Source organism: Myzus persicae, unplaced genomic scaffold (assembly GCF_001856785.1).
Source record: "Myzus persicae strain clone G006 unplaced genomic scaffold, MPER_G0061.0, whole genome shotgun sequence".
NCBI classification, from domain to species: domain Eukaryota; kingdom Metazoa; phylum Arthropoda; class Insecta; order Hemiptera; family Aphididae; genus Myzus; species Myzus persicae.
Genome location: NW_019101136.1, coordinates 257,594 through 284,983, shown reverse-complemented (window position 1 = coordinate 284,983; position 27,390 = coordinate 257,594). Strand labels below are relative to the sequence as shown.

General features: G+C 34.6%; 1 protein-coding gene across 1 annotated transcript; it reads left to right on the top strand.

Moving 5' to 3' along the window:
• The first annotated feature begins 966 nt into the window (after positions 1–966).
• On the top strand, positions 967–24,341 carry LOC111027897 (flocculation protein FLO11). Its single transcript, XM_022306395.1, has 10 exons — positions 967–1,200; positions 18,204–18,432; positions 18,539–19,666; positions 19,830–20,409; positions 21,511–21,782; positions 22,221–22,334; positions 22,603–22,879; positions 23,071–23,315; positions 23,731–23,933; positions 24,103–24,341. Exons 2-10 carry the CDS (start codon positions 18,280–18,282, stop codon positions 24,293–24,295), a joined length of 3,165 nt encoding a protein of 1,054 aa, XP_022162087.1. The 5' UTR covers positions 967–1,200; positions 18,204–18,279; the 3' UTR covers positions 24,296–24,341.
• Positions 24,342–27,390: the final 3,049 nt, after the last annotated feature.

Sequence of the window (27,390 nt, the reverse complement as noted above, 5' to 3'; positions counted from 1 at the left end):
AGTAAAGACGTTTAGTGTGTGCATTTTACTCATTTAATGCTCATATTATATTATTTAGGTATATATTGTGAGACGAAAAAATAGTACCACCAAATCATAATACGTACAATTTTGATTCTAGTGTTCGGGCGGTATCTTTCGGGGAGGGCTCGTGAACTCGTCCGTCAAGAATTCGGTTACCGCGGTTGACAGTATCGTCCGTGAGGTAATTGATTTTTGGAAAATGTATTATTTATTTTTCCGTCCAGGGAAAACGCCAGCCGTTTTCTCCATGTCCGCCGCGTCGTCTGAATCTCGTTTAAAATAACAGTCAACTTGAAGATTCTCGGTGAAACCGTTTTCGCGAGTGTCGGTATAAATATTGTGAGTGTACCAGTGCGACGATGCTCCGGAAAAAAAGGAAATTCGGAGAATATTGAGTAAATAATAAATGTAAAATGCATGGGTGTACCTAAATGCGAGCCAGTCATCGTCATCGCCGCAGCTGTTCCGGACCGAAGAAACGCGCCGCCCGCTACATCCGAAAATTACGTTTCTGGCGACGCGTCGAGGTAAGCTGATGCACCAGAAGTCGTCTATTCTAATATAGTAATATTATTGTTCGTGGGAATGGGCGGCAGTCTCGTATACGACGTCATTACGACCGTTAGGATTTATAATAATATTTATTTATTACACGCCGTAATGACTACTATTGTGCAGTATTATTTTGCAAACTTACTTCGAATTATCCGACACGTGTAAATGGGAAATTTCACCGCGAACCGAACGGCAACAGAATTACCTACAGCACTGCGGTTAAACAATCATTATAATATTTAAAATTTTAATGATACCTCAAGGTTTGTGCAAACCGGTTTGTGCGTGAGGCGTCACACGGACCGCTAGATGGCGACTGAACCGCCATGCAACAAAAACAGCTGGTGCGTCGCGGCAGGACCGTTCACGTTTCGCCTGTTCGCCAGTCTCGGTCAGTACGCGGTCGCACTTATCACGGTCGGTTGTGTAGTTGACGGTCGTCGCCCCAACGTGTTTTGTTATTGTTTTAGCGATTTCGCGCGTTTTAACGACAATAATCATAATACGTACGCGTAGTCGCAGACGGTTTTGTGTATCGTCGTCCCCCTGTTTCTCACTCTCTAACAAATCGATTTTCGTCGAACACCCGAGGATTCGACGTCCGACAAGAGTTATACACGAGTGAGTACCTACTTCCGTGTTATAATACTCGTCAATTTTGAGTTTTGGTAAAAATAATAAATGACCGAATTCCGACGGCGTAGGCAATCGGTGGGTGGGAGGTGGTGCCAAATGGGTTTAGGGGACGTCACGGGCAGACGTCGTTTTACTATTTCTCACCGGACGGTTTGGCGTGCCACCCGCACGTTGTTCCCGCCACCGCCACTCGTCTGCCGGTAGGGCGGCGGTGGCGCGCAAAACCCGTTTGACCGCATTCTGGTGCCGCCGCCGCCGTTTCTACACACGAGAAACCATTGGAAAAAAGTGTACGCATGATAATGAAAATTAATACCGATCATAAAAAATAATCATAACGATACCTACGATACGTCCTGTATGGCATTGTACTATTTTAATGTTATAATCATGATGTACATGCAAATACACCGCCCGTTAATCGGATGATTCGATTAGACGTTTTTTTCCAACCCCTCTTCCCAACCTAGTTTTTCCAACACGGTATCCCCAACCCTTGGTGGTGGATTACTCGGTCTCTCACGCTGTGTTATAATGATATTATTGTATGTTATATTATTATATTTAATACCTATATGGCTCTAAAGGTAGGTGTAGCCGTGTTCCTATTACCTATTATCATATTACTATAATACGTCTATGCGTACCGCCCGGCGTTTGTATGTGTGTAATAACTAATAAAATAATAATAATAATATTGTATGGAGGTGTGTTACACGGCGTGTTATACTGTTTACGGTTTATTGTTGTTGTTGTCGTTATATTATTATTGCCGACGAGACGGTGCACACACACATTATCGGCACGTTAAATGGGAGTACACCGCCCTAGATGGGAGAGGTAAGACGATTTTTGTTAGAGATAACGATGTAACGTGTGAGCATGAGCATTGTTGTGGGTGTGCATCCGTCGGGCGTTGTGAGAATTTTTAAAAAATTCGGTTTTCAAACAATTAAGATGTGTTTGTCCGATATAGTGTTTTACAGAGTTGTCGTTTGAGCCGATATATTGTGACCGTCGCCTCTAGACTGATGGGCGGTGTTGATAATAATAAATAATATATTAAAGTCGTGTACTCGAGTGTACAGTTATTATTGAACTTATAATGAATAGTGATAAAAGTCCTCTAACAATATTGTACTGGAATAGTATTTGAACATCTTGTAATATTGTGCCCAATGATGGTTACACGTGCTCTTCTTAGTTCATGGCAATGCAGCGTCGTTGGTTTATAGTTAGAACCCCAGTTTGTACCACATAGAATAAAAGGCAGTTTTCATACGTTTATGATTATTACCCACAAATTAGATGTTTTTTTATTTTCTATATTTAGGTAGATAATTCAATTAAACTATTAATAGAAATCAATGGGGTATCGATGAAAGTATTAAATTGGTTAATCAAATTAAAAATAATGTACTCGAATATTACCGTTTTCATAGTGTTAAACATAATTTGTGTAGGTATCTACTTTATACTTACACCACACCTATACATTTTACTAAGCTCATTACTAAAATCAATAATCTATTCATATAATATATACTTATACTTAATGCGTGTGTAGTGTGTATATTAACTTTGATATTAAATAGTTTATTATTTACACAAAACACATAATTTTGCATTATTTTGAATTGGGATTTGTAATATTTTAATACAATTTTCTAATAATACGATTGATAATATCATGTGATAAAAATGTTATAATGCGTTATAGTTGCATGGTTATTAGAAATTTGGAACATATAAATAGGTAATAACGTAAATAAATAATAAATAATGACAATATAAAATATAATACATATATTGGTACTTATTCATGTTTGACATCTGTCATAACTCATAATATATAATCTAAAGTGTATAATATATATTAAGACAATACTTGCATTATACGGTATTTTCCAGAATATTTTCGATGTTTTTTAGTATTCTTTTAAAATGTTTAATTCAACAAATTGAAAGATTCGTAAGTTTGGTATTTTATTTTATTGTATTTTTATAAATATGTAAATTGTTATTTCGTCTGGTGGCATAGGTATTTCTGGTTTACTGGGCACCCTAGATTTTTGTTTTCAATCTTATGCACTTTTGCACGTTGAAACGATGGTGGTAACAAAAATTGGCCCAGATCATTATTTTAAAAGTTACAGCCGTGTGACGATCACAGATCGGCGGCATTACTATACTTGTCAAACCATCGGTTCGGTTACTCGTCTGTTTGTTCATCTCTAAATTCGCCAAATCCCCCCCTCCCGACCACAATGGGTTCTCGCTCATAGGTGGACTAATCTAGTTACTTAAATATTCCTTGATTCACATTGAGATCGTATATTTCTAAAAATAGAATTTAAAAACTATTGCGTTTATAATTAACGATTTTAGGGAAAAGTTGGTATTTATGTTATATCTACCGATTTAGGTAGTTTACTTCTTATTTTTAAATTGTTGTCCGTTGACACTTAGAACGCATGATAAAAAATATTGTTTACTCAATGACTATGATATGCACTTAAGAGTTAAGCTTAAAAGTCAATATTTGTTAAGTGTCATAAGTGTTATTTTCATATTTTATGACAAGACATTGTTGCAGAGTGCAGACACTTGCAGACTGCGGTGCACTAATAGTTAGTACGTTATATACGTGTATCATGTGTATAATGCATGTTTGTCAGACAAATAGAATGATGTAGGTATAACAATGGTATCCCACGTTGTATAGTAAGTACCTACCTGGCTACCTATGTCCTATATCTACATTAAATATTAATAATAGCATGAACGAAAACGAATAGTTGATATTCATAATGGTTCATATTGTATAAAAAATACTAAGAAATAGTGTACCTAATAATTAATTATGTATACTCCGGAAGAGACATCTCTATCATTAGTAAAACATTATTAGTATTTATTACTGTAGTTGATTGGATATGTTGTAGTATTGTTTATATTATAGCATACAGCCATAAAATACTTTATCTAAAATGCTGTTATCTATACATAAAATATTGTATTATGTTCTGTACTAAATCTACAATAAGGTTCGTATTATCGAATAAAACTGTAATGTAACTATATTGTATTATAAATACGTACTATACATTTGTATATATATTTTTATTTTTATGATAGTGATATTATACGTATATCATTTGCATTTAATAATATTATGATTAATCAGCATGGTTAGAGATGTTTGATTGTGTTAAATGTTGAGTAAACCTCTCCACTGATAAAACTTTTACTTTGATTTTAACTTTTTAATACTTTTATAAAATTAATAATTAGATGGATGTGCATTCAGTACTTTTTAACTAGTTTTTAAATAAGGACATCGAGTGCATGATGCATGCCTATACATGGACTTGAGTGACTATAACTTAACTCCACACTATTTATAACACTCTCTATAGCGAACAGTGAAAGATGTCGAATGCCGACAAATGACAATCAATAATTTTTTTTAAAAATGGGTTGATAGGTACTTGTGCACTAGTTTATTTTTATCCATGAAGGGTTGACTCATGTACATTGACCGTAAGTTGTCATATGGCATCACAAGATGTTGACAAGGGCGGTTTTCGTACAAGTATAGTACAAACATAGAACTCTATTTGATTATTGCGTGTATCGATCTCATTCAAAATAATTCATATGTAATAATAATAATCTTCGCATGCGATTTCTCCTTATTTTTTTATCTTGAGAAAATATGAATTTAAATTAGAATAATATAGTAATAACAAGTAAGAGTTACATCGTGCGAACGTTGTGCTCAATATGAGCTGCATGACGTGTGTATGGGGGGAAATTAACACCACGTTCATTTGTTGTGTGTTAATTCGTGTCAGTACTAATATTTTCAATGTATAATTCGTGCAACCTGTACAGGGTGTTCCAAGCGTTTCACGAAGACAATGCGTACACAAACAGCATATACGTGATAGAGCCAATTTTCGTGACACTTGGATCATTGAACCAATTGAAAATCGTGTTAGCTGTTATATACCACAATCCGTAATAATTGTCTAATCATGTTTATTGCGTGCTTTACGCGAGTCTTAACAAGCTACTATTTTATTTTTAAATTACGTATTATTCATGATTTTTTTTTGTCTCGTAAAACATCATTACGAAAGAAGATCGTATTTTACTCTAATTTGTAGTTTTAGAAATTCAAAACACAGTGTTGCAATACTATTTGATATGAAACAGCAAAGATAATCAATATCCGATTTCTTCATTCGAATATTTCCAATTTTTTTTAAGAAAAACTAATTTTATAATTAATTCTTATTTCTTTCGTGGCATTGAAGTTAGGTAAAAATAACTTTTTTGTTTCCATCATACCTAATAAGTTTCTTGTTTTTGTGTTTACAAATTCTAAATTTAAAAGTTTTATAACATTTTAATTCGAATTTTTTTTATCAGTTTATTACTTAAATGTATGCATAAGATATTATATAATTTTATCATTGATTGGCTTAGTGACGAATGGCTGAGAGTGAGATTAGGAGATAGGTATGGAATTGAATGGACTGCGTAAACAATCACTTTAGCGAATTATAGTTCATCCAAACAGATAGATTTATAGTAGGTAAAGTGTACACTGTACAGTGTACACGTATTATTATTTATTAAGTACACACTACACAGCATTTAGGCAAACAGAAATAGTCTCGGAAATAGTTTATACTTTATTATCTAGATACATGCTTAAATTTATAATTTATATTGTTACTTGTTTACATGACTGTCTTTGTGTATGATATAATTTTGATGCCTTACATGGATACATTTTTTTTTGTTAATAAACGAAATAAATTAATAATTATTTTTAAAACAAATAATTATATTATAATAGTTATAATAATACGTTACAATTATTTTTTCTTATTTAACAAAAATTATAAGTATACATACTCGTATTTACGTAGGTATATTTTTTATATTCTTACGTCTTGAATTTAATTCTATATTGTCTCCATGTTGATATTGTGGTGTGTACATTTATTGGACGTACGCGATGTATCTATATGTAGTATTATATTAACATACTGTTTACACCTTTACGGTTACTTGTATTAATGAATATTTTTATCAGGTTTCAAATAATTCTTTATTTACCAAGTCAATTATTATTCAGAACCTGCACTCGTACATTCTTATTTTAATTTGCTGCTCAACAACTGGTTGGTGTAATGTCCTAACTTTTTTTTGTTTAATTGTTAACTTTAAAGACTAGTTATAGGTTTATAATATAGATTTACAATATTAGTAAGCTATTGTGTTAACTACTTGTGTAGTTTGTTTTATTTGCGTAGTGGCACTGTATAATTGCACAGCTACTATACGTTAACTTAACTACCTATAGGTTATATTATATGTTGATTATTATTCTTATACTAATCGAGATCGTTAAATAATCGTAAAACGTATTTCTAATCTATTGGTTTTTTTCCCTGATCGTAATTTTTATACAGTTCATGCTATGCACATTTTCTGACTGACCGGGTATATCGACTCGGCTATTTCCAATTCTGGTTACTACCATGTGAATCGTAAACAACGCATGGTATTTAAACTGAAAGCGTCTAATCACCCGACTAAAACCTAACCGTAAATATTCGGAGAAGCCATATATTGACGATAGGTTTACTAAATGTGTAGTGAATACAGTGTTTTGGGTGTGCATGTGTCTAGAAAGGGCTTTTTTTCTCATGTTACGGTAGGACCCGCGGGATGGTCTGGCGAGGAGACGGCGGTGGCAGCGGCTTTCACCCCAAATGTGCGCGTTCAAGTCTTTTCGTCCCCTTTTAATACGAATCGTACTCGGAGGGTGAATCGTTTTTTCCTTTGTTGCCGCGGCGACGGCGCAGACGAACGCAATACGCAACACTGCACTACTGCAGCTTTGGTCTCCGTTAGTTCAGCGTATAATGATTTAATAAAGTATAATATATCGCTTACGCAGCACAAGAACAATACGATATAATTGAGTGTAAACCGTGTATACTTTATGGTTTCTCTCTCTTGTTTATATATATATATATGTATATTATATACTTGTTTGAGGAAAATTACAATAATGTGTGTGTGTTCGTATTGTGTATTTGTGTGTGTAATTATATTTACACACATATACATCGCATCTCACGATCGATGCCGAACGAAGATGTTAAGATTGATTTTCGTTTCGATTTTCGCTTTTATTTCTGTTGTTGTTTTCTATTCACAATGTATACATCAGATTTTAGTTAGTGTAGAGAAAAACGAATAGGTAACGATATTTTTTTTTATACTATGCTAAACAAATAACGACCTGTCCATCGAAATGCTGGGGGATACACTGAAAAAATGTACATAACATATTATAGATACACCTGTAACAGATCATTATATATACATCATGTTATATATAGGTATTGTTCACCGTGACAATCCGGAATAATGGTCCTTTTAGAGATTTACAGTGTTTGCTGGATGTATACATGTACATGTATATATATACTTCACGAATGGTACCGGTTTATAATATGTATAACGGAACATTCTCGTTCACTGGGTTAACCCGGCGCGTTGCTGCAGCTATAATATTACGTACAAGTCATATACCGACTCCGATGTCGCCGCCACCGCCACACTGGTGTGTGTGTGTTTGTGTGGGTCTGGATTGTAGAAGTTCCTAACTAGCGTTTATGTATAGTTGTTATATTATATAGTATAACACTATATTATTATTCTATACGGTCTTTCTATGTATGTGTGTAAAATAGTCAATCGTACAAAAGTTGGCGGGGAGAGGAGGTGAAAACGTTTTTATAAAACGTTAGCAATATATAATATTATGTACATTATCATGGTATTATGCATGTATAAATACTGTACATAATAGACTAGTCGAAACGTTTGTGATACTCGTACGCTATTATATTTTTTATTAGATCGCATCGTATAAAATAACGTGACAACGGTTCCCGGAACGATTCTTGGAAACGTATGCTAGGCATACGTTGTAGCTGGCTGCATAGGCGCATATATTATATTTATTAATTGTTACTATACTTCTTTATATTTTATATTTAACGAAACAACGAAACCGCATTCTTCCGTCGCGACGACCTACATAACACGGGAGCTTAAAAACTTTATCATCCGCTCGACTACCTGAGCACGATATTATTCTTTTCATCGTTCAACTGTATCATATGTTAATACGTACTAAATGCTTAAATGCTCTTGGCGACAATTCGTCATCGTCGATACGTGACGTTTTCGACGTTTTTTTAGGAAACTTTTGGTCATTAACGAGCAACAGCTGTACAACAAGTTTAGTTGAGTTCATTATAATATATTATGACGTAGGTATAATCGCGTTTTCCGGAAACCGTCTTCGAGCTTTTGGTCCGGTATTATGGCATTATGTATACAGGTGGACTTCAAACATTAACGTGAAGCGAAGATATTTAAATACGCGCGTGTACCCAAACTGTGCAGGTAAAGTTTAACTATAGGTCATTAGTCTGCTTTGGTAAAGTTATGCTTGTGTTATATACGAGTTTGGCTCGTTTAAAGTATACGATGAGATATTTTAACAGCCCAAACTTCGCGTACTACTTAGAATCAAATAACGTTCACGAATGACGTATACCCACGTTATCTAGGTGTTAAAAGTTTCATCATACGTTTACGTTAATAATATACCTACAAAGAAAAATGTATTCTAATACAACTTAATATTTGTGGTCTGTGGTCTTTTTGGTCTTGTATAGCCAGACACGAATTAATTTAAAGTAAAACGCCCATTGGTGTAAACTGTTAAGTTATATACCAGTGATTATTATATTAGACACGCGATTATGCGTTATGAGATAAGTGTCATCTCGATATTATTTACTGTATTATTGACTAAGTGTAGGCGAAAAAATGGGTTTGGCGAACGATATAATGAGTGACATTGAATACGCGTATATAGCGTTTATTATTGGTATTAATTTCTTATACTCCATAATTGGCAAAACTCAGTTTCTCGGGAAATGTCATCGATTTTAGAATCAGTATTGCGTAATAATTATTGTTTAAAAATAACAGTAATTAAATTATGTACAGTTTAATTTCATTTTTTCTTATCTCGTTTCGTCGAAATAAAAAACATTTAGTGAGAGAAGAATAAATAATATATACATTTATATATATTAGTATGTACGTATTTGTATGTATCTACACATAACACGAGTGGACTTGCATAAATATGTTTATATTGCAGTAAGTGCCTTATTATTTTCTGAACCCAACTCGTTTTTACATTTTACTTTCTTCATTTTTACTTGACCTCAATATTTGCTCCATCCACTAAAGAAACTTAGGTAGGAAGGTACTCACTTTCAATAGCATTATTAATTCTAAAATAGTAAAATGTATAATTACATTTTAAATCTCATGTATTCCTACTAACGTAGCATTATTTATACGAACTTAAAAAAAACAACAATTAATCTAACAATGATTGTTTTTATTATTTACCTATGTATAGTTGGGCGAGTACATTATTTACATATACAGCGAGCTTTCATTTTTATGTTCGCAATATCGTAACATGCTAAATCGAATAACTCATCTAATTATAAAAGTGAAAACTCCAATTTTCTGGACATAACTCGTTTTCTGAAGTGTCCGTTTGAATTAATCAAAGGAAAGTAAACCGCGACAATTCGATGACCATAAATCGGGACCGGATAATGATAATCATTAAAGATTTTGCAAACACGAAAATGTACTATTACAGTTTTACCTTCAACCATGGTATACCCACAAAACTTGAACATGTGTGTAACGGGAAACACGAAGGTGGCTAAATTAATTGTAACTTGGTTAGAGGTCCACAACCAGTCACCAGTCAAGGAAACTCGCCACCATCCGTACGCCCGGTCACTTTCGTCGGCTTTCTAACAATTGTATTGTGGATGACAAGATTTTCATTGAAAAAATCGGGGGCTTCAAACTGGTTTTCTAACGCAAAAGCAAAACAATGGACTAATACGTGTCTTGTCTCTCGTGTCTCGCATGTGAAAATGTCTGTGTAGAAATTATTAAAATTAATTATAGCTCATCGCGAATACTCATTACTCACATTATATTTTTCGTTAGTTTTATTGTTTTTGCTCGGCGAATTCGAAACTAAGTTTAGAGTTATTTTTTGGAAATTTTTACTGAAAGTTTATTTTGATGAATTAGACTAGCAAGATTTCTGCAATACGCCTACCCTATAAATGTTTATAATACCATGAGAAACAAAAATTATTAATATCTACACTATTATTATACGTCTTGATTAATTTTTTTGTCGAGACTTGCGTGTATAATTGTGGTGAATTAAATGATGAAATCTGCATTGTATTTGTAGTTTAATTTTTATTTAAATTAATAAGAACATTCGTAATTCGTTCAATTGTTTTCAATTAAAATATAATGATAGACTAATTTATTAACTATTGGACTCAAAAGTGCTTAAGTACCTATAAGGTCTTGTCATTTGAATATTCTATTAAATCAATTGTACTGTATATACAAATTATATGTATGAATAATAATATAGACAATATAGTTATAGTTATAACTCTCATAAGTAATAATGTATTAACAAAGAACAGTCCATTGTTGTTCAATTAAATCCCAACGAAATACGGGCAGACGCTTGTGTATGTGATGTTCAATAGACATATAATATTAGCTGCTGGCACCTTGTGTAGTGCAATTCAATGATCCCAAAATTTTTATATTTCATCTGATCTTTTTCCCCGTGTGTAATGTTAGTATTTGCTTTATGTATATATATAGAGTTGGTATGCATTTAGTAACTTCTGAAAGAGAAATTCAATTTGAAGTCGTTGAACTTGTAACCAGTAACCATATATGTATAATAATATTTATATTTTGTTGTATACCTACCAATTGATGCGAGTTTGGCCCCCCTGGTCGTCCATGTTTATAGATGTTTTTTTTTTTTTAATAACAATTAACCAATTATAATTTTTGTATGTTTTGATAGCGTATTACAATAGAATTAAAAATTTAAATAACGTTGACATGTTGTAGCATGGTGTTTTACGAATGGTTCGTTTATTTCTAACGACACGAGCTGTGCATTCCATGTCTGTATTATAGCCGACAGGCGTCAATAATTATTTATTGTGTCTCTGATTGTGACATTATTCTGTTATCTTCTTAATAAATTATGACGTAGACTCTAAGCATGAAAATAAAGTATTTTATATGATAACAAGTTGACCGACATAATTGTATATTTCGTTGAATCGTTTTCCTCACATTAATCTATTATACTTCGTTATCGTTATTGCAGTTAATAGTTATAATGAAACATACCGATTGGCTGTGACCGTAGATTGCCTTTTAGTGTAACCAATTCCAGAGTAGATTCACCTGAGGTACCCATATTTACGTTAAAAAGAGTTAAAAAACAGCTTGTCTTATTCTTTCATTCAACTATTCAAAATCGTTTTTGACAGTGCATTACATCTCATCCCTCCCCAAACCTATTATCACGATGTTGATATTGTTATTGTTATCATTAATATTATCCGTTCGTATCGGAAACGGTAGTCGGACGTAATTTTGTGTGCTTTCCTCCTTCGACAAGGAATTATTATTACCTGCGGTTGGGTTTTATAATTCCTTGTATTAGTATTATAAATTATTACACTATTATTAATTATGTTATAACTGTATAGGAGGTAATAATAATTGTATGCACCCACAGATTTAGAAATGAATCACTGCATGCGGTGCCCACTGCCCGTGGTCGTATTTAGGTGGTTCTACACTACGACCACCTGTTCGAGTGTAGACAATAATAAATTATAAGATGTCGTGTTACTCGATTCGTTGCAGCAGTGGCGGATACCACCTATCCTTAACTACACGGCTATACCTCCATAACATTATATGCGACAGGATTTTTGTGGTTTTACGCGTATACTCGTCACACTACAGGCGCGCGTTCGATACAAGACGTGTCGTCGTTATCGGTGCGGACTCGAGACCACAATAACTTACAAAATTTAGTATACGCGATACGCCTCACCGTCTTCCTTGAAATATTATCTCTTTTAAAGTGTTCGTCGCCGTTCCCACGGCCGCCGCCATGTCTCCTCCGTATATATGATTTATGTAATAACCACGTTATGATATACATATTAAAATCTATAGTAATACAGCATTAATATAGCTTACTAAATTATTGTATGGTACTCTTCTCGCGCGCTGTCTTTACGAGGGTGTTGTATATTATTATGTACCCACTCTTTGTACAATTGAATTTGGAAAGTATGTAATGTATCGTTGACCATTAAATATATTGCTTACCGCCGTCGTCGAGTTAATTTTTATACTTGGAGGTAAAAAAACAAAAAAAAACTCTACCTAATACTATAATCGCCGCCGTGTCGAATGAAACGAAAATCGCGTCGGCGTCGGCTACACTGTAATAATAATAATATACTCGGTGGCTGTAATAATAATTGTACCTAACGATGCGCCAGCGAGTGTGTGTGTGTGTGTGTAACTGTGTGAGAACTGTGTAAGACCGGACTGATCCGCATGACCGGCCAGACACATTTTCGGGATAATCGTCGCCGCGTAATCTTAATCAATTGCAGATGATCATCATAGACGGATTTCCACGATAATGACGCAATGTGAGGCGTTTCGCGTGCAGTTTTTCTCGGGTCCGGTACACTATATGTATATAATATAATGCGTTTATCTGCGGAAAACGTTTTACGCGATCCGCTGTAATGCTGCTGCGAAATAACGCTCGCACACGTAATATTTGACACGGTCGTTTCGGAATTCGTTGTCATCGCGTGCAGCGTTTTTCGCCGGCTGTAATGCAATACAATATATATTATTATTATACGTGTCGGTCGCGTGCATAAAACACTGAAACACTCCGATCTCCCCTCTGCATACAATACGACTACAACTGATGTGCGGTACAACAGATAATAGGAACTCGCAATTAAATCGCATCCGGCGTAGGCACGTATATAATGTACAATATATAATGGCAGTGTGCAGTTATGTGTGGTGCGTATCAATTATACGTCGTTAAATGTTTATCAGGTATATGTGCCTATTATAAGCGAGAGACGCCGTCGCGGGCGAACCGGATTGCTTTATTTTTCAAAAGTCCGCGGAATCTTGATAAGCTATTTTTTTTAATAAACATTTTTTTTTGTCGCCGTCGATCGCGTTCGCAAAACCGTTACGCCCGTAGGTCGCGATCGTCGCCGCGTTCGTTATTGGCACACGTTCAGAGACTTACCGCTACAATGTACAATTATTGCGACAGTAATTGTAATTATTGCATCGGTGATGACGGTCGCGCGCGTACGAGAAAACGCTTCGGAAATCGCTCAAACCGACGTCGTCGTCGGAATTTATGATCCGCACGGGCTTAAATCCAATTAACGTTCTCTGCAGCTAGGCCATTACGCGACGACGACGTTATTAAACGGTTTCGTTCGCGTATACTATTAATTACACTGCAGCTATATAAGACGCGTGTGTGCGTTACTACAGTTTCTCACTGTTGGTCACCTAGTAAGTGGTTACGTAAAACGTATCGAGTTTGGACATAGTACATTAATACCAACCGATTTTGATCATATTATAATATTTTAGACGGCGCACTTAATACTTAATTTATAGGTGTATGTATATAATATATTTAATACGGAAATGTATCCTAATCACCCGTGGAGTTATTTTAATGCATATCTAACCCAACTCGATCCCACCTTGTAATCTCGTTGTAACCGTATAATGTATTATTATTGTATTATTATAGGCATACACGCGTCTGATATCAGACGTGTTATAATAATGGTAGTCGATTTTTAACGTGATTTTATAATAACGACGATTAGTCAACAGTTCAACACCACACAATTAATCGGTTTTTTTTTGTTTTTAATTTTGTTTAATGTCGGTATTCGTATTATAATATATAATACTTGAATTTAGACGATTACATTTTACGACAGTCGGGCCTTCGATAAATGAGGAAAACATATATGTATATTGTACCTATATATACTAGTATACTTTCATTATTTTAATACATCGTGATAAACAACTGTTTAGAATAACTTGTATTTAAATGTTCCCCTTCACAGCCTTATATTGCAGGTTATCGCAGCAATGCAGCAGTATTTTGCAGTGGTTCATACAAAATATATACAATAAGTAATAGTGTAATCACGTGTGATTTTGTGTTTTTATTATTTGTGCAGATTTATTTAAGCTGTTGATTATAGTAGTTTTGTAATACATATTTACAGTGGGAATCTAAAAAAAAACCTAACATAAAATATTCATAAAAATCGATTTAAATGTTTTGTTGAAATTGGTATAGTGTTCCAAATGTATAGGTCGAATTAATTATGTTATAATAGCGGTCTACTCGTTCGAGTATAGTCGTTGAAGGTTCCCCGCGAGACATTAATGTCTAACCATGAACGGCCACTATGTAATAACACTAATAACTAATAATATATAATACATTAAACAGTTGTTGATGATTCAAGGTCCTTTTGATTTCTCGTTTCTTTGTGTTTCGATCGATTTTCATCCTCGTTTCGTGAACTCTCGTATATGCAGTTAGTGATTGTAATAATTACACGTTTTACTTCGATCTACAATAATTTTCAGAGAAATATTTTTGAGGGATAGTTGGTCGAGCCAGGATCGGACATGCGACGACATGTGGCAACACGGCACGACATAGTGTTATGTCGGTTTCATAACATGTGAAACATCGGGCGGTCAGGCTATAATAATAATAATAATAATAATATTATAGTATACGCGTTTCATACACTTTGCGTCTGGAATAACAAACACCGCGAGGGGGACAATTGTTTTTACATTGCTATTATTCGATTGTCGGCAATGACGGCGAACCCGTGATCGATCTCGTCCAAAAACGCTCGTCACGTCACCCGTCCGGATTTCAAATTCTCCCCTCGCGTCTCCGGGGCTGCGACACACCCACGATATCGGATTTTTAGTTGACGGTCGGTCTGTGCGCGAGTTTAATATATCATTATATATGTGTTCGGTGTACCTATGTATATTATATTTCCATGTCCCACAACGTAGGTAATTGCAGTCTGCGGGCCTTGCGGTTTGCTGCGGACACGCGGATCGGTACCGAAGCAAAAAAAAAAAAAAAATTAAACAAATTGTCTTCCCCGATTATTATGCTGCAGAGTCGATGGATTTCAAGCTAATTCGTTACCGGGTTTTTGTGCTCGTGGTCGTGTCTCGATCTCGGCAAATCCTGAATAGCCAATTTTTTTGTCTCTATTGCGCCTCGATCGTGTTTTGTGTATTGTAATGTTTAATATTATTATATCCTACGTATAGGATCTATCAATATATTATATATACGACGACAGTCGGTCCCGCCGGTGCAGTGCTTCTCCACAAGGTTACTCGTACAACTGTTGGGCCGTGACACGACCGGCTGCTGCAGACGCGGCGGCACGGCTAGCGCTCGAACGTCAACGGTCTTTATTTGATTATAAAATAACGCAATATCACATTGTATTATATTTCAGCGACTACGATTTATCCGAATCGCGTGTCTGTTGCCGTCATTAAACTTGCGTTATGATATTATTTTTCAACAATCGAACGAGCCCGTCGAATTTTACATACTGTAATGAGTACCTAAATTATAATTTATAGCAGATCCGCTGTCGGTAGTGGAGCGGGGAGAGATACGTCATTAACGTTGACGGAGCATAGAGTCTCTCTATATAAGTTTCCTTCGGTCGTCATCAGTGCACACGCCATTACCATTATACACATAGCTAAGTTAGCCTACTCGATGCCGACTTTTTAATTCACTCGTTTTGCCCTTTCGATTCTGCGAGACCGTTCGCTGCCGCCGCCACTCAAATGTCAATCGTGAACCGGAATTTTTTTTTATATCTAACATGGTCCTTTCCCCCTCGTTAAATTTACGTACAATATAAAATACACGTGCAACATTACACGCGGATATCGTTTTATTTTTAGCGGATCGACTTTCTCGGCATCTCGAGAAACGCCGTCGTCGTCTGGAATATTTATCTTAATATAATATAAAATATATATTATATTTTATACATCATATTATAACGTGTGAGTGTATAATACATACACTACAATAAAACGCTCGAGTGAGTGCGTTGGATTTGTCGACCGTCCGTGTTCTCGAAAAATTGTAAATAAAGAAAACGAATTATATTAGTTCATGATATTTTTATTATTTTATTATATACTTCAAATATATATATATATATATATAAGCGTGCGTAGGATATTATATTCAAGGCGAAATCTGCCTGCCATGCCGGGGCGCTCTATTTAACTTCTGCATTTAGCTGCTGCTGCTACTAATACATTTTTATATGATTTTTATTGAACTCAATGACTAGGCGTTATTTTAAAAGCACTCATTTTTCCATCGTCATTTATAGAAGACGTCATCACTCGCCCCGTACCAATAACAATCATCGTTTGTGCTCATTTTTAATTGTCCCACACGTTAGTCACGAAACGTTAGCATTTTAAAATGGCAGAGGCATACCTTTATAAACGTATAATAAAGTTTCAACTAGACGAGTTAATTCGATTAAAATAATATTTGCACTCTTTGAATGACTTTTCTTACTAATTTTAGAAACGTTGCCATGAAAATCAACAAAATATAATATGATGCAATATTACTTCCTTTTTCGGTTTTATAAGGTCTAACGCTATGAGAAGGTATAATAGGTAAGAGGATTGTACATTTTCAAATAATAGTGTTTTCAAGTGTTTATTCTGATAATAAATGTAAAAGTATTCATATAATTCTAAAAAAAACTCTCACTATAAGATACTAAGCATATTATACTTTAAAAACGTGTAGGTATCAAAATGTATGTATCAGCTGTCGAGATTTATGTGTTGATATAATATAAATGTTAAAATACAATCACATTCTGTAAATATAGTACCTATAGGTACAACTTCAAGCTACAGATTGGTTAAATTGTACCATTCTTTTGTACGTTTATAATGAAATATTCTTTTCTATTTTATTTTGATCCTTGTAGCTTATATTATTTATAAATATTTTGCTCTCTCATTATAATACTTGTTAGCTGAAATGTTAAAACGTATTTTCATTTATCACTATTTTTTTTTACCGCTATATGGTTGGTTAACCTATATTACATTAATATTATTTTCTATAGATGTAGGTAATGACTATTTATAATAATAACAATTTAAACAAAGTCTTGTATTGTACTAATCATCATAGAGTCATTCAATTGAAGAGATTAAAACAATATAATAATATATATATATAGGTAAAATAAGAACCTTAGAAAATGCAGTAATTGAGTAAAATGTAAAATATTAGAATAACTAAAAAACCATTAAACCCCATACTATTCACCTTAATATCACTTAAAATGTTTACTTTTAAAATTTTACTTTCTATTATTTATTTCAGGGTATTTTAATATTATTCTATAGAAACCTACACGAAATAATATACTTTTTAGTTTTTTGTCTTATAAAAACGAGTTATGGGTGTGTTGATATTAATATTCTGGTTTTAGTGATAAAGTCATTTTTGTTTATTTATAGACAAATTAATATAACAGTATTATACATTTATACTGTATGTTAAGAATAATTTATAATATTACTTATAATATAATTATTTACCTAATAATATTATGTATATTATAAAGTGGTTCTTGAGACTTCGTTATTTTCAATACACGGTATTATCAACACTAAATAATATATATACATAATACATATCATATTTGAGTATATGTATAATAATATTATCCGCAACTAAAATATTATGTAATAGTCCTGTTAATTTTACTAAATGTTTTTCATTTTTGCAGGATTATGGCAAATAAAAAATTTGAAAAAATTGTATGTATTGTCGTCATTTGCCTTAAAACCAATTGATGAAGCAGAATGTCGCCGGAAAATGTGTGTCCAAGATTCAAACAGAATGCTTGGAAAAAAGAACTGTGCTCCAACTGTTTTCGTCCGAAAGAGGAGCATCCCGAGAAGCCCAAACGGGTACTTATTGACTACAAACCACTACCGGAGATATCTCCAGCACAGGTAAACGCGGTTCCTCGCCAAATATACACTAATGCAGCAATAAGTGTTTGTACATGTATTTTTGTATCTAAACCTACACAATGTAATATATATTTTTTCTCCGCAGAGTATATTGAAGGTAAATGGTTCGTGCGACAAATCCCGAAATGTGTCGTTTTCGAACGTCGAAATGGAAGTCATCGGATATGGCGGTGAAGAGTACTCGACGGACGAAGAATATTCGTCGGACGAGGAAAACGGTTCTGAATTCGTTGACTCTGGTGACGACGAAGAGCTTAAAAGACTGACCGAAGCAAACACGAACCTAAACAGCAAACCCGAAATAGTGCCCGAAAAGGTCGTCGTCGGTGGTAATGTGGCAAAAACTCCAACCTTACCGATAACGGCGGCGACGAACATCAAGTCCCCCGTAAAAAAACCAATAGCTCAAAATAAGTCACCGCCGCTGGTCACAGTTCAGCCGTTTAGCTCGGAACCGCCCAAATCACTTGTGTTCAACTTCCTAAAGAACAAAGAGATTGCAGCGGCTGCTACTGCCGCGGTCACCTCCGCAGCAGCCACAGCACCCTGCGAGGAGGCGCAAAAAATCGAGAAAAAAGATACTGAAAATATTCAACTGAGAAAGACTGAGACAACAAAAAAACCGACTTTATCTAGAAGCTCGCTGGTGGCCAATTCCAATGAACCGTATTTAAACATAAGACGGTGCAGTTTACCGACGGAAGAGGAAGAGGCGAAACCAACGGCGCCGCTGCCTCCACCAACGTTAACATTGACAAATACTGAAATTCCAAGAGCGAAACTCATCCATCAGCCGGAAACGATAGCACCCGTTGAAATATCAAGAAGTGCAGACGAAACCACCGAAGTCATATCGTCGACGAGAGAGTCTGACTCTGACACGGCGGGTAGTGGTACGGCACCGTACAAGACAAGAAGTAATGTACCTCGAATGGGCACCATGCACTTCAAACTGAAGTTGGCCGTGGCTTCGTCCCAGAAACCCGAACCGTTGAAACTGATCGGTAGTGGGACTCCTGTTGAACCTCCACCAGATTCGTCGTTGTTGACCAGCAGAGAAATGGCCGGCGAGCCCGACGGGAAAGCGGACTCCGACGAGCCCGGCGATCCGACGACAACCCCAGTGAACCGATCGTTCCTCCACAACTTCAAAGACAATTCTTCGCCATTGCGAGACACCTCTACTACACCTCCTAGGACGCCCAACAAAAAGGTCAGTATGATAGATCTATATGATTATCCCAATTTTTAATTGTGTTATTTTTATTTTTTAATTGTTCCCATTATTAATTTGATTCCAACATATTTTATAGTTCCTTGTTCGTTTTTTTTATTTTTAAATATTATTTTACGTTTCATAAACAATTCTGTTTCAGACTTCGATAACCAGCAACAGCCCTCCTGAATGTCCCAGGAGTATCAAACGCCAAGCCCCAAAACCGCCTCCGCCTCCGCCGTCGTTGACATCGGCCAAGTGCGCTGATCTCGTTTACCACAGTGCCAACAGTTCGTTTTCCGATGACGAGTTCAGACCCGATGACGTGACCATCACGAACCGCAAGCTGTTGGCTGAATACTGCGAACAGATTGAAAAAGAACAGTCTCAACACTGTGGAAATTGGGAACGACCATCGGCAACGACCACTGTCGCCTGCAATGGGGATCCGGTGCGCGAATCTTCCACACTTCCGTTACCTGGAAAACGGCCCGCCTGCGAAAAGAAAAAGTACGGTAAGGCCACCAAGGTGGGTCTTAAGATCAAGAAATTCCTGAGGATACCCAGTCGGGAATCAACGGTCGCCACGCCGCAGGTAACGACTACCAGGCCCAAGTTGGAAATCATTCATCCGCTGGACATCAACAAGTCGGGCGTGGAAATCATACATAACTACGCAGTTGACGGACTGGTGTATGCAAAAGAGTCGTCGGCCAAAGCACCGTCCAACCATCATCCAGGTTAGCGTGATTTGCTATTTTACCTTTTTTTTTTATCTGCATCCGGTCTTCAAATCGGATGTTTGTCATTCGTATCTAATCAATTAACGTGTTTTGATCAAATACCGCACGTCATTAATTATTCAGAAATCCCGTTGTACTATTCATTTCTACCTACACTACTATCATCATCACCACATATTAATTTAAGTTATCTGCCGGTTATCACCTGACCTTTTCCGCGATTATATTCGTGCATAAATATTTTTATCCATTTCCGTTCATTAAATTTTTAATCAAAGAATAATATATTTAAAAAAATATGTATTGCACATTATATCCACTTAATCTATTTTCTTAAGTAGGAAAACGCTATTTTTTTATTCATAATATATAATAATATATATTATTATTATTTAGTTTAATAAGAGATTTTTTCAAATCAATAAACGTTGTAAATGAATCATATTTTATGAATAAAAAGAATCATTCTCTTCTAACTTATCAAATATACATTCGCAAAAACTATGCCTACGCCCTGCAGTATTGCATATATTATAATGGTAAATTATTAACATATGCGTTTTTACTTTTCAGTCCAATAACGCGTATATTATTTTTCTTTAAAAATTGGATATTTCTCAAGACGTAACCTTTACTATTTGGGTCAACACGTCAGCATATACGATATTATGCAAATTCGATTTTCTTTAATTTAATAATAATATTTATTAAATGTCGATGGTTCTTTGAAATACTATATTCAATTTAGGTATTTAGACTTTAAATATTATTCGTTTTAGTATATTATTTACCTACTATTTTCTTCTTATATGGCTATATATATGACAAAATTAAATCAACTTTCCAGTTTTAAATAATCAATTACCGTTGGTTCTTCTTTCGTCATTCTGTTAGTACTTTATGTTCGATTGTTCTGCGTATGCAAAATCATTGGTTGACTTCTTGCTCATAGTTTTCACTATTCATTTACTGATAGTGCTTTAATTTCACTGTGCAGTGTGCCACCCACATTAATAAACATTATTATCTTTTAACAAACTAATTTGTTGTCCCGTTCACTGGACCCGCATATTGATAGTGTTTGAAATAACGTTTCAGTACGACCTACAAAACCACCTCCGCCGCCAAGAAGTCTTCCGCCCGTCGCAAAGCTGCCGTTAAAGTCCGTCCCGTCCACGGAAATCACAGATTACCCCGACGCTCCGAAAACATGTGACTCCAGCGCGTCCGACGAAGCTTACGAACCGGTAAATTTTTCGGCACCAGAGTGTGACCATAGTTCGCCGGAAATGGCGCGACTGACATCCATGCAGTATTACGGTAGCGAGACTGAGTCGGAGATATATCCAACCATCCAGTTTGGTGACGACGTAAGTTACGATAGTATCTTATTATTCTAATATTATACAGGTTGATTCATCGAGCATGCTCACCACTATTTTTTATTTGAATTCCAATTCTTAGAATTTTTTCGAAGGTCGTATACCTATTCAAGAGCAATGTTTTCATTGATTTAGATTTTTAGGTACACTATATTTTAAGGAATGTCCAGTTGCAAAACAAACTCATTTTAAATTAAAATAAATAATTATTACAGAAAATTACTAATAAGATTTTTTTTATGATTTTTTTTGATATGATATCTAAATCGAAATTCAAACGAGTAGTTCTTGAATTATTAGAATGGGAATTTCATGATTGATAACAGTTCTTAAAAATATAAAATATTTATTTTCTTTTGACTTTTACTAAAAAAAAAAAAATACCTAAACAAATACCAATCATTTAAATTTAAAATATTTTTTTAGTTCGGAGCCGAAGACAGTATTAGGAACACTCAACCGGGACACAAAAGTCTCGAAGAGAGTTACGACGCCGTCGTCATCGCCAATCATGAAGCCCTGACCAAACTCTTGGATCAGGTAATAACTGCATTGTAATAAACTAATAACAGTAATACGGGATGTGTCGTGAGGATCTTCCTACGTATAAGTAATTAAAGTATTAATTGTAAGCGTAAAACTGCTCTGTAGTCAACTCTTCGCGATGTAACACCATCAACCATCATATACATTTATATATTACGCCGGTATATTACAATTTTATATTTCATACATTGCACATGACTGAACTTTAGGTGTCATTTTATAAAATATACTAATCTGCGGTTGTTTTTTTTTATATATGCAGGCGACGAGCTGTCCGAAAGTGCCCAAAGAGTTGATGGCGTTGAAGACGAAGAACTTGGAATGGTCTAGTTTCCGAGTGGACTCGACGAGCCGATTGCAAAAAGCCGGTTGCGCATTCTACAACGGCAAATGGTACGACGTGCCGGTGGTGTTGAGCATTTCTAGCGAACCTGTTGAGCTGAACAACGTACTGAACAACCATTTCACCATGACCAAAGTGACAGAGTTCGTGACGCGCGTGGAGAAAGAATACTGTCCAGGCGCCGAAAACGAAGAAGGTGTGTATATATTTAATACGTAATATATGTCGCGATGTGAAGGGAGGGGGGGGGTGTTTATATATTTGCATATTAAGTCGATCCATCGTAGAGGTGTCTCATGTCTGTTGGATCGCGTTAGTTTAAATATTTATATTTATTGTAACAATTATTATAAAAACCTCAAACGACGATATATATATATATTGCAGCTTACGTGACGCTGTGGAATGCCCATCGCGTGGAGGCCGTGGAATCGTATTGCAAGGAATACAACGCCAAGTACGCGGACATCACCAAGGAAGCCGGTCTCATCCTAGTGGAAACTGTGAATCTGTTGATCGGCCTGCAGGCGTCGGACGTGGACCGGTACAGCCTGGAATCGTTCGTGGTAACCAGAAACTGTTTTGGTGCCGACCCGACCGTGGCCGTGGTTCAACTGGAAACAGATTTACAGGTACCCACCAAGACAAATAAAACAAAGTAGATATTGTTTAGCTGTGTGTAACTGTACACCGCAAATAGGAATTCCGTATTAAATCTATTTAATGGTGCGATGGACATCAAGGGTGTAGCTAGAAATTTCATGGTGGAGGGGGGGAGGTCAACAGAATAAATTCCTATTTACAACACCATACCCCTCTCCCCCAAAAACCCTGAATTATTAGTTACTATACTCGATTGTTGGCTTATTGATGACGAATCGAGGGTGGTATACTGGTATGGTGAGCTACCTGAGGGGGTCCTTCCACTCAGTCACACATACCTGTTGAGGAGTATATATACAACGTACGACGTTCCAACTTCTTCTATGTTATTAAAATTGTTTCTAATTTCTATTGCTTAATATTGTAATCTCCGCTGTTTTTCAGGAAGCGGAGGATACGCTCTGTGAGATCATGCTCAAGGTGCTCAGGCTGTTGGCGCCCACGTGGGAGATGACCGTGTGTCTGTCGCAGGTGTTGCGGCAGGGCCGGCCCAACTCGTTGTCCAAGTGCAAGGCGCTGCTCGAGTTCTGGCTGTGGGGTCCGACCGGAGTGACCGTGTCGCCCGACCGACCGCTGTCGCTGAAAAGGTAACCATCACCATCACCACCACCTCCGTACGACCACCTCCACAACCACAACCACAACCACAACCTAACCCTATCCACCGACCTTTAACCACTATATCACCACCTCCACACACGCACCACATCACACCTATTAGATATCGAGTGCTACGCCCCGGATTATTGTTACCAGATGGTTGGACCTGGAACGCGCCAACGTCCTGCACGGCCACGTGTGTTCCCGTTCCGCCGACCTGTCCGTCAAGCAGATGTGCTACATGTCGTTTTTGGTGGCCAACGACGATAAACTGTTCTCGGACGCATGGACCGTGCTGGCCGATCGCAAGATGCGGCCGCCGCGCGATCCGACGATCTCTAAATGTTAACGCACAAACATGTTTTGTAGTGTTTTGTTTTTTATTTTTTCCCTCGAATGTCAAACATTTTTTTTCCGTCAAAATCATTCTTTTCTTTACAATTCTATTTTTATTTTTTTTTATGTCTTAACTCCAAGTACGACAGTATGATTATTGTAGTAGCTAACAACTGTAAGTTGCTGTATAATCGTGTCTGTCACTATTATTCTAGGATAAAAATGACACTGTCGAATAAATTATTATTACTAACCAAACTCTTCATTATATTTTACGTGTATACATGTTTGCTCATTAACTGTTATTATTATTCTAATTTAAATAATATATATGTAGCTGCAAAGTGTGAATTTGCAGCTCAATATCTGCCATGTTAAAATATTAAGTATTTAAAATATATTTTTGTTAGTTATAAGATACTTAAAAATAAGATATAAGTATTTATTTGTATAAGAAAAAGAAATGAAACAAAAGAGCTCTCTATTTTGTCAATTATTTTTGTATCAAACGAAAAATTACAAATAAAGTATTTGTGTATTTTTGTGCTAAATCTACTTGATAAGAAATTTACCAACTATATTTTTAAACTTTAAATTATATACTTATTTTTTTACATGTTACACATTGTACCTATTTGTTATATCTAAATTTATTGTCATTTTAACTTTTCATTGATTGTAATAACCAGAGCTTTTGATTTTTATTAAATGTACATTATAGATACCTAAACTATAAAAATATTATAATATTATCAAATTACAGGTAATATAAGTAAAAAAAATAAATTTTAATAAAATGTCAAAGGATAATATAGTATCTATTTATTTTATTATTAGTACTCCATAAGATTAAAAATGATGTGATAAATACAATTTTAAAGAGGTATCCTGATGAATTTTCAAAAGTTGCTATAAAATAAAGTTGTTTGCGCTTGGCTTGAAAGCATAATAGTAGGTACCTATTACTATTAAATATTAATGAACAGATTAATCATTTCATTTCATTTTTAACTGTAATGACCATTCTTATTCTTATATAATATTATTTTCAAATTGTGAATTCTGTACTTGTTTTGTTACCTATAGTAACAATGTACCTAAATAATTCTTACAATTTATTAATATTTTTCAACCATAGAACCACAATATGTTGATCATGGGAAACTTTCATTCTTAACACAAACAAATTGATTAATTTGGTGAAAATAACTAGGAATGGGTTAATGGTTAGAATATAGCCGAAACAAACATGGACATCATTTCTAAAATTAAGATTTTTTGTTGTAAATTGGTAATTGATTCAGTTGAATTGTTTTTAAACATGTTGTAGTTGTTTACTGTGTTGAATATAAAAATATTAATTTGTCCATAGAAGATTCATTAGAACTGGCAAATGTCAAAGGTAGATTTATGTAATTTTAATATTCAAATAAAATATACATTACTCTGATTAAGAACCTAAAGATTTTTTAAATGTAAAACAGGTAATAAAGTGCAATATATATACCCACCTAATAAGTAAATCACGAAGATACAAATTTTGAGGAACACCAAGTCCTTATTAAAATATTTATACCTTGAAGAAAATTAAAATTTGACCCGGTCAGTTTATTTTGTTAAAGACATATAATATAATCAATTTCTACAGTACTAGAATTTTGTTTTACAAATCAGAAACTATTAATTTCAGTTGTACATAACTATGTAAGTAATATATTATATTATTAAACAATATTTTTTCATTTTGACAATATTAGTAAATCATAATGTGTAATTTTGTATTATGAGCCCAGTGGTAGGCAAAAAAAATTAAAAATATAAAATGTTTATTATATTTGATTTGTCAACACAAAAGGGTGTTGGTCTCAGATTTTCCAGGGAAAATGTAGTATGCTAGTGCTGTATGCTAGTGTGTTACCGGCGTAGGAACTTGAGTTCTGAAAAAAGTTTTTGGGGTTTGGTGCTGTTACCTTGTTTGGCCATGAATATAATAATTTTCTGGAATTCAATTCGAGTGAAATGAATATATTAGTGTTTTATTGGATGATACATTTTAAAGTTATTACATATGAGTACAAATATTATATTTAAAAAAAATGGTATGTTAAGGTAATGGTTAGGTAGGTCAATACAGTATTTGTTATACCGGATTGCATAACATTTCTTCTGGCTACCTGGCAGATTCTTGTAGACTAAAATAGTATTAATCATATTCCACCGTTGTCATTTGTTTAGCTTCATGTTTAGAAAATAATAAAATGTATCAAGCTATAGTTAGAGGAATTGAAAAATTCAATGAATGTATACATTTTTATTGAAATAAATCGATTTAAATTACGGATATAATCCTTATAAACTTAAAATCATCGATTAGTCCTGGATTTTTGTCATTTTGTCTAACACCAAATGATTTTCACATGAGATTTACTTCTAAGATTGAACCATTTATCATTAATATTGTGACACAAGTGTTTTCCTGCCACTTTATTGTTAAACTGATATTTAAAAATTGTTCTACTTTAGGTTTTTTTCATTTTTATGCTTTACATTACAAGTTCTTGAAAATTAACATTTACTTGTTAACAAACTTAAAGCATTTAGAAGTGATAAATATAAATCATATATACTATTATAAATGTTACAGTTTCTATTGGTTTAATCAAATTTTTTTTGTTCGACTTACTCTTACAAATCACTTTAAAAAAGACAAAAAGCATAATTTATGACATGAACAATATTTCTAATGTATTGAAATAATTTTCTTTTCTAAAAAACATAGTATACATGTTACTATTAGGTTGACTGTGTCCAATTAACACTGACAAGTTGAACAATTTTAGATATTTTGATGACTTATGAGGTGTTTCTACATACAGCGCACCTTTAATCAATTGGTATTGTTCAAAATATTCACCTAACTTTTTGGTAAAGTACTATGATTGTGTTTCCACAGTAACATGAATATTTAATTCTCATTTGTTTTATTTTAAGACTTGCTCATTATTAATCAGAATAAAATATATCACAATTTCCAATATTAATACATAAAATGGAAGTGTAATATTTATATTAAGTTATATAAACATATAAAATAAAACAAATTGTTTA

What these genes read in the sequence shown, in the direction of transcription:
- LOC111027897 (XM_022306395.1), top strand. Translation starts at nt 18,280, where the DNA reads ATGTCGCCGGAAAATGTGTGTCCAAGATTCAAACAGAATGCTTGGAAA. An exon ending in ACCGTCCAACCATCATCCAG is followed by an intron (nt 20,410 to 21,510) that starts GTTAGCGTGATT and finishes ATAACGTTTCAG; the next exon opens with TACGACCTACAAAACCACCT. An exon ending in CCATCCAGTTTGGTGACGAC is followed by an intron (nt 21,783 to 22,220) that starts GTAAGTTACGAT and finishes ATATTTTTTTAG; the next exon opens with TTCGGAGCCGAAGACAGTAT.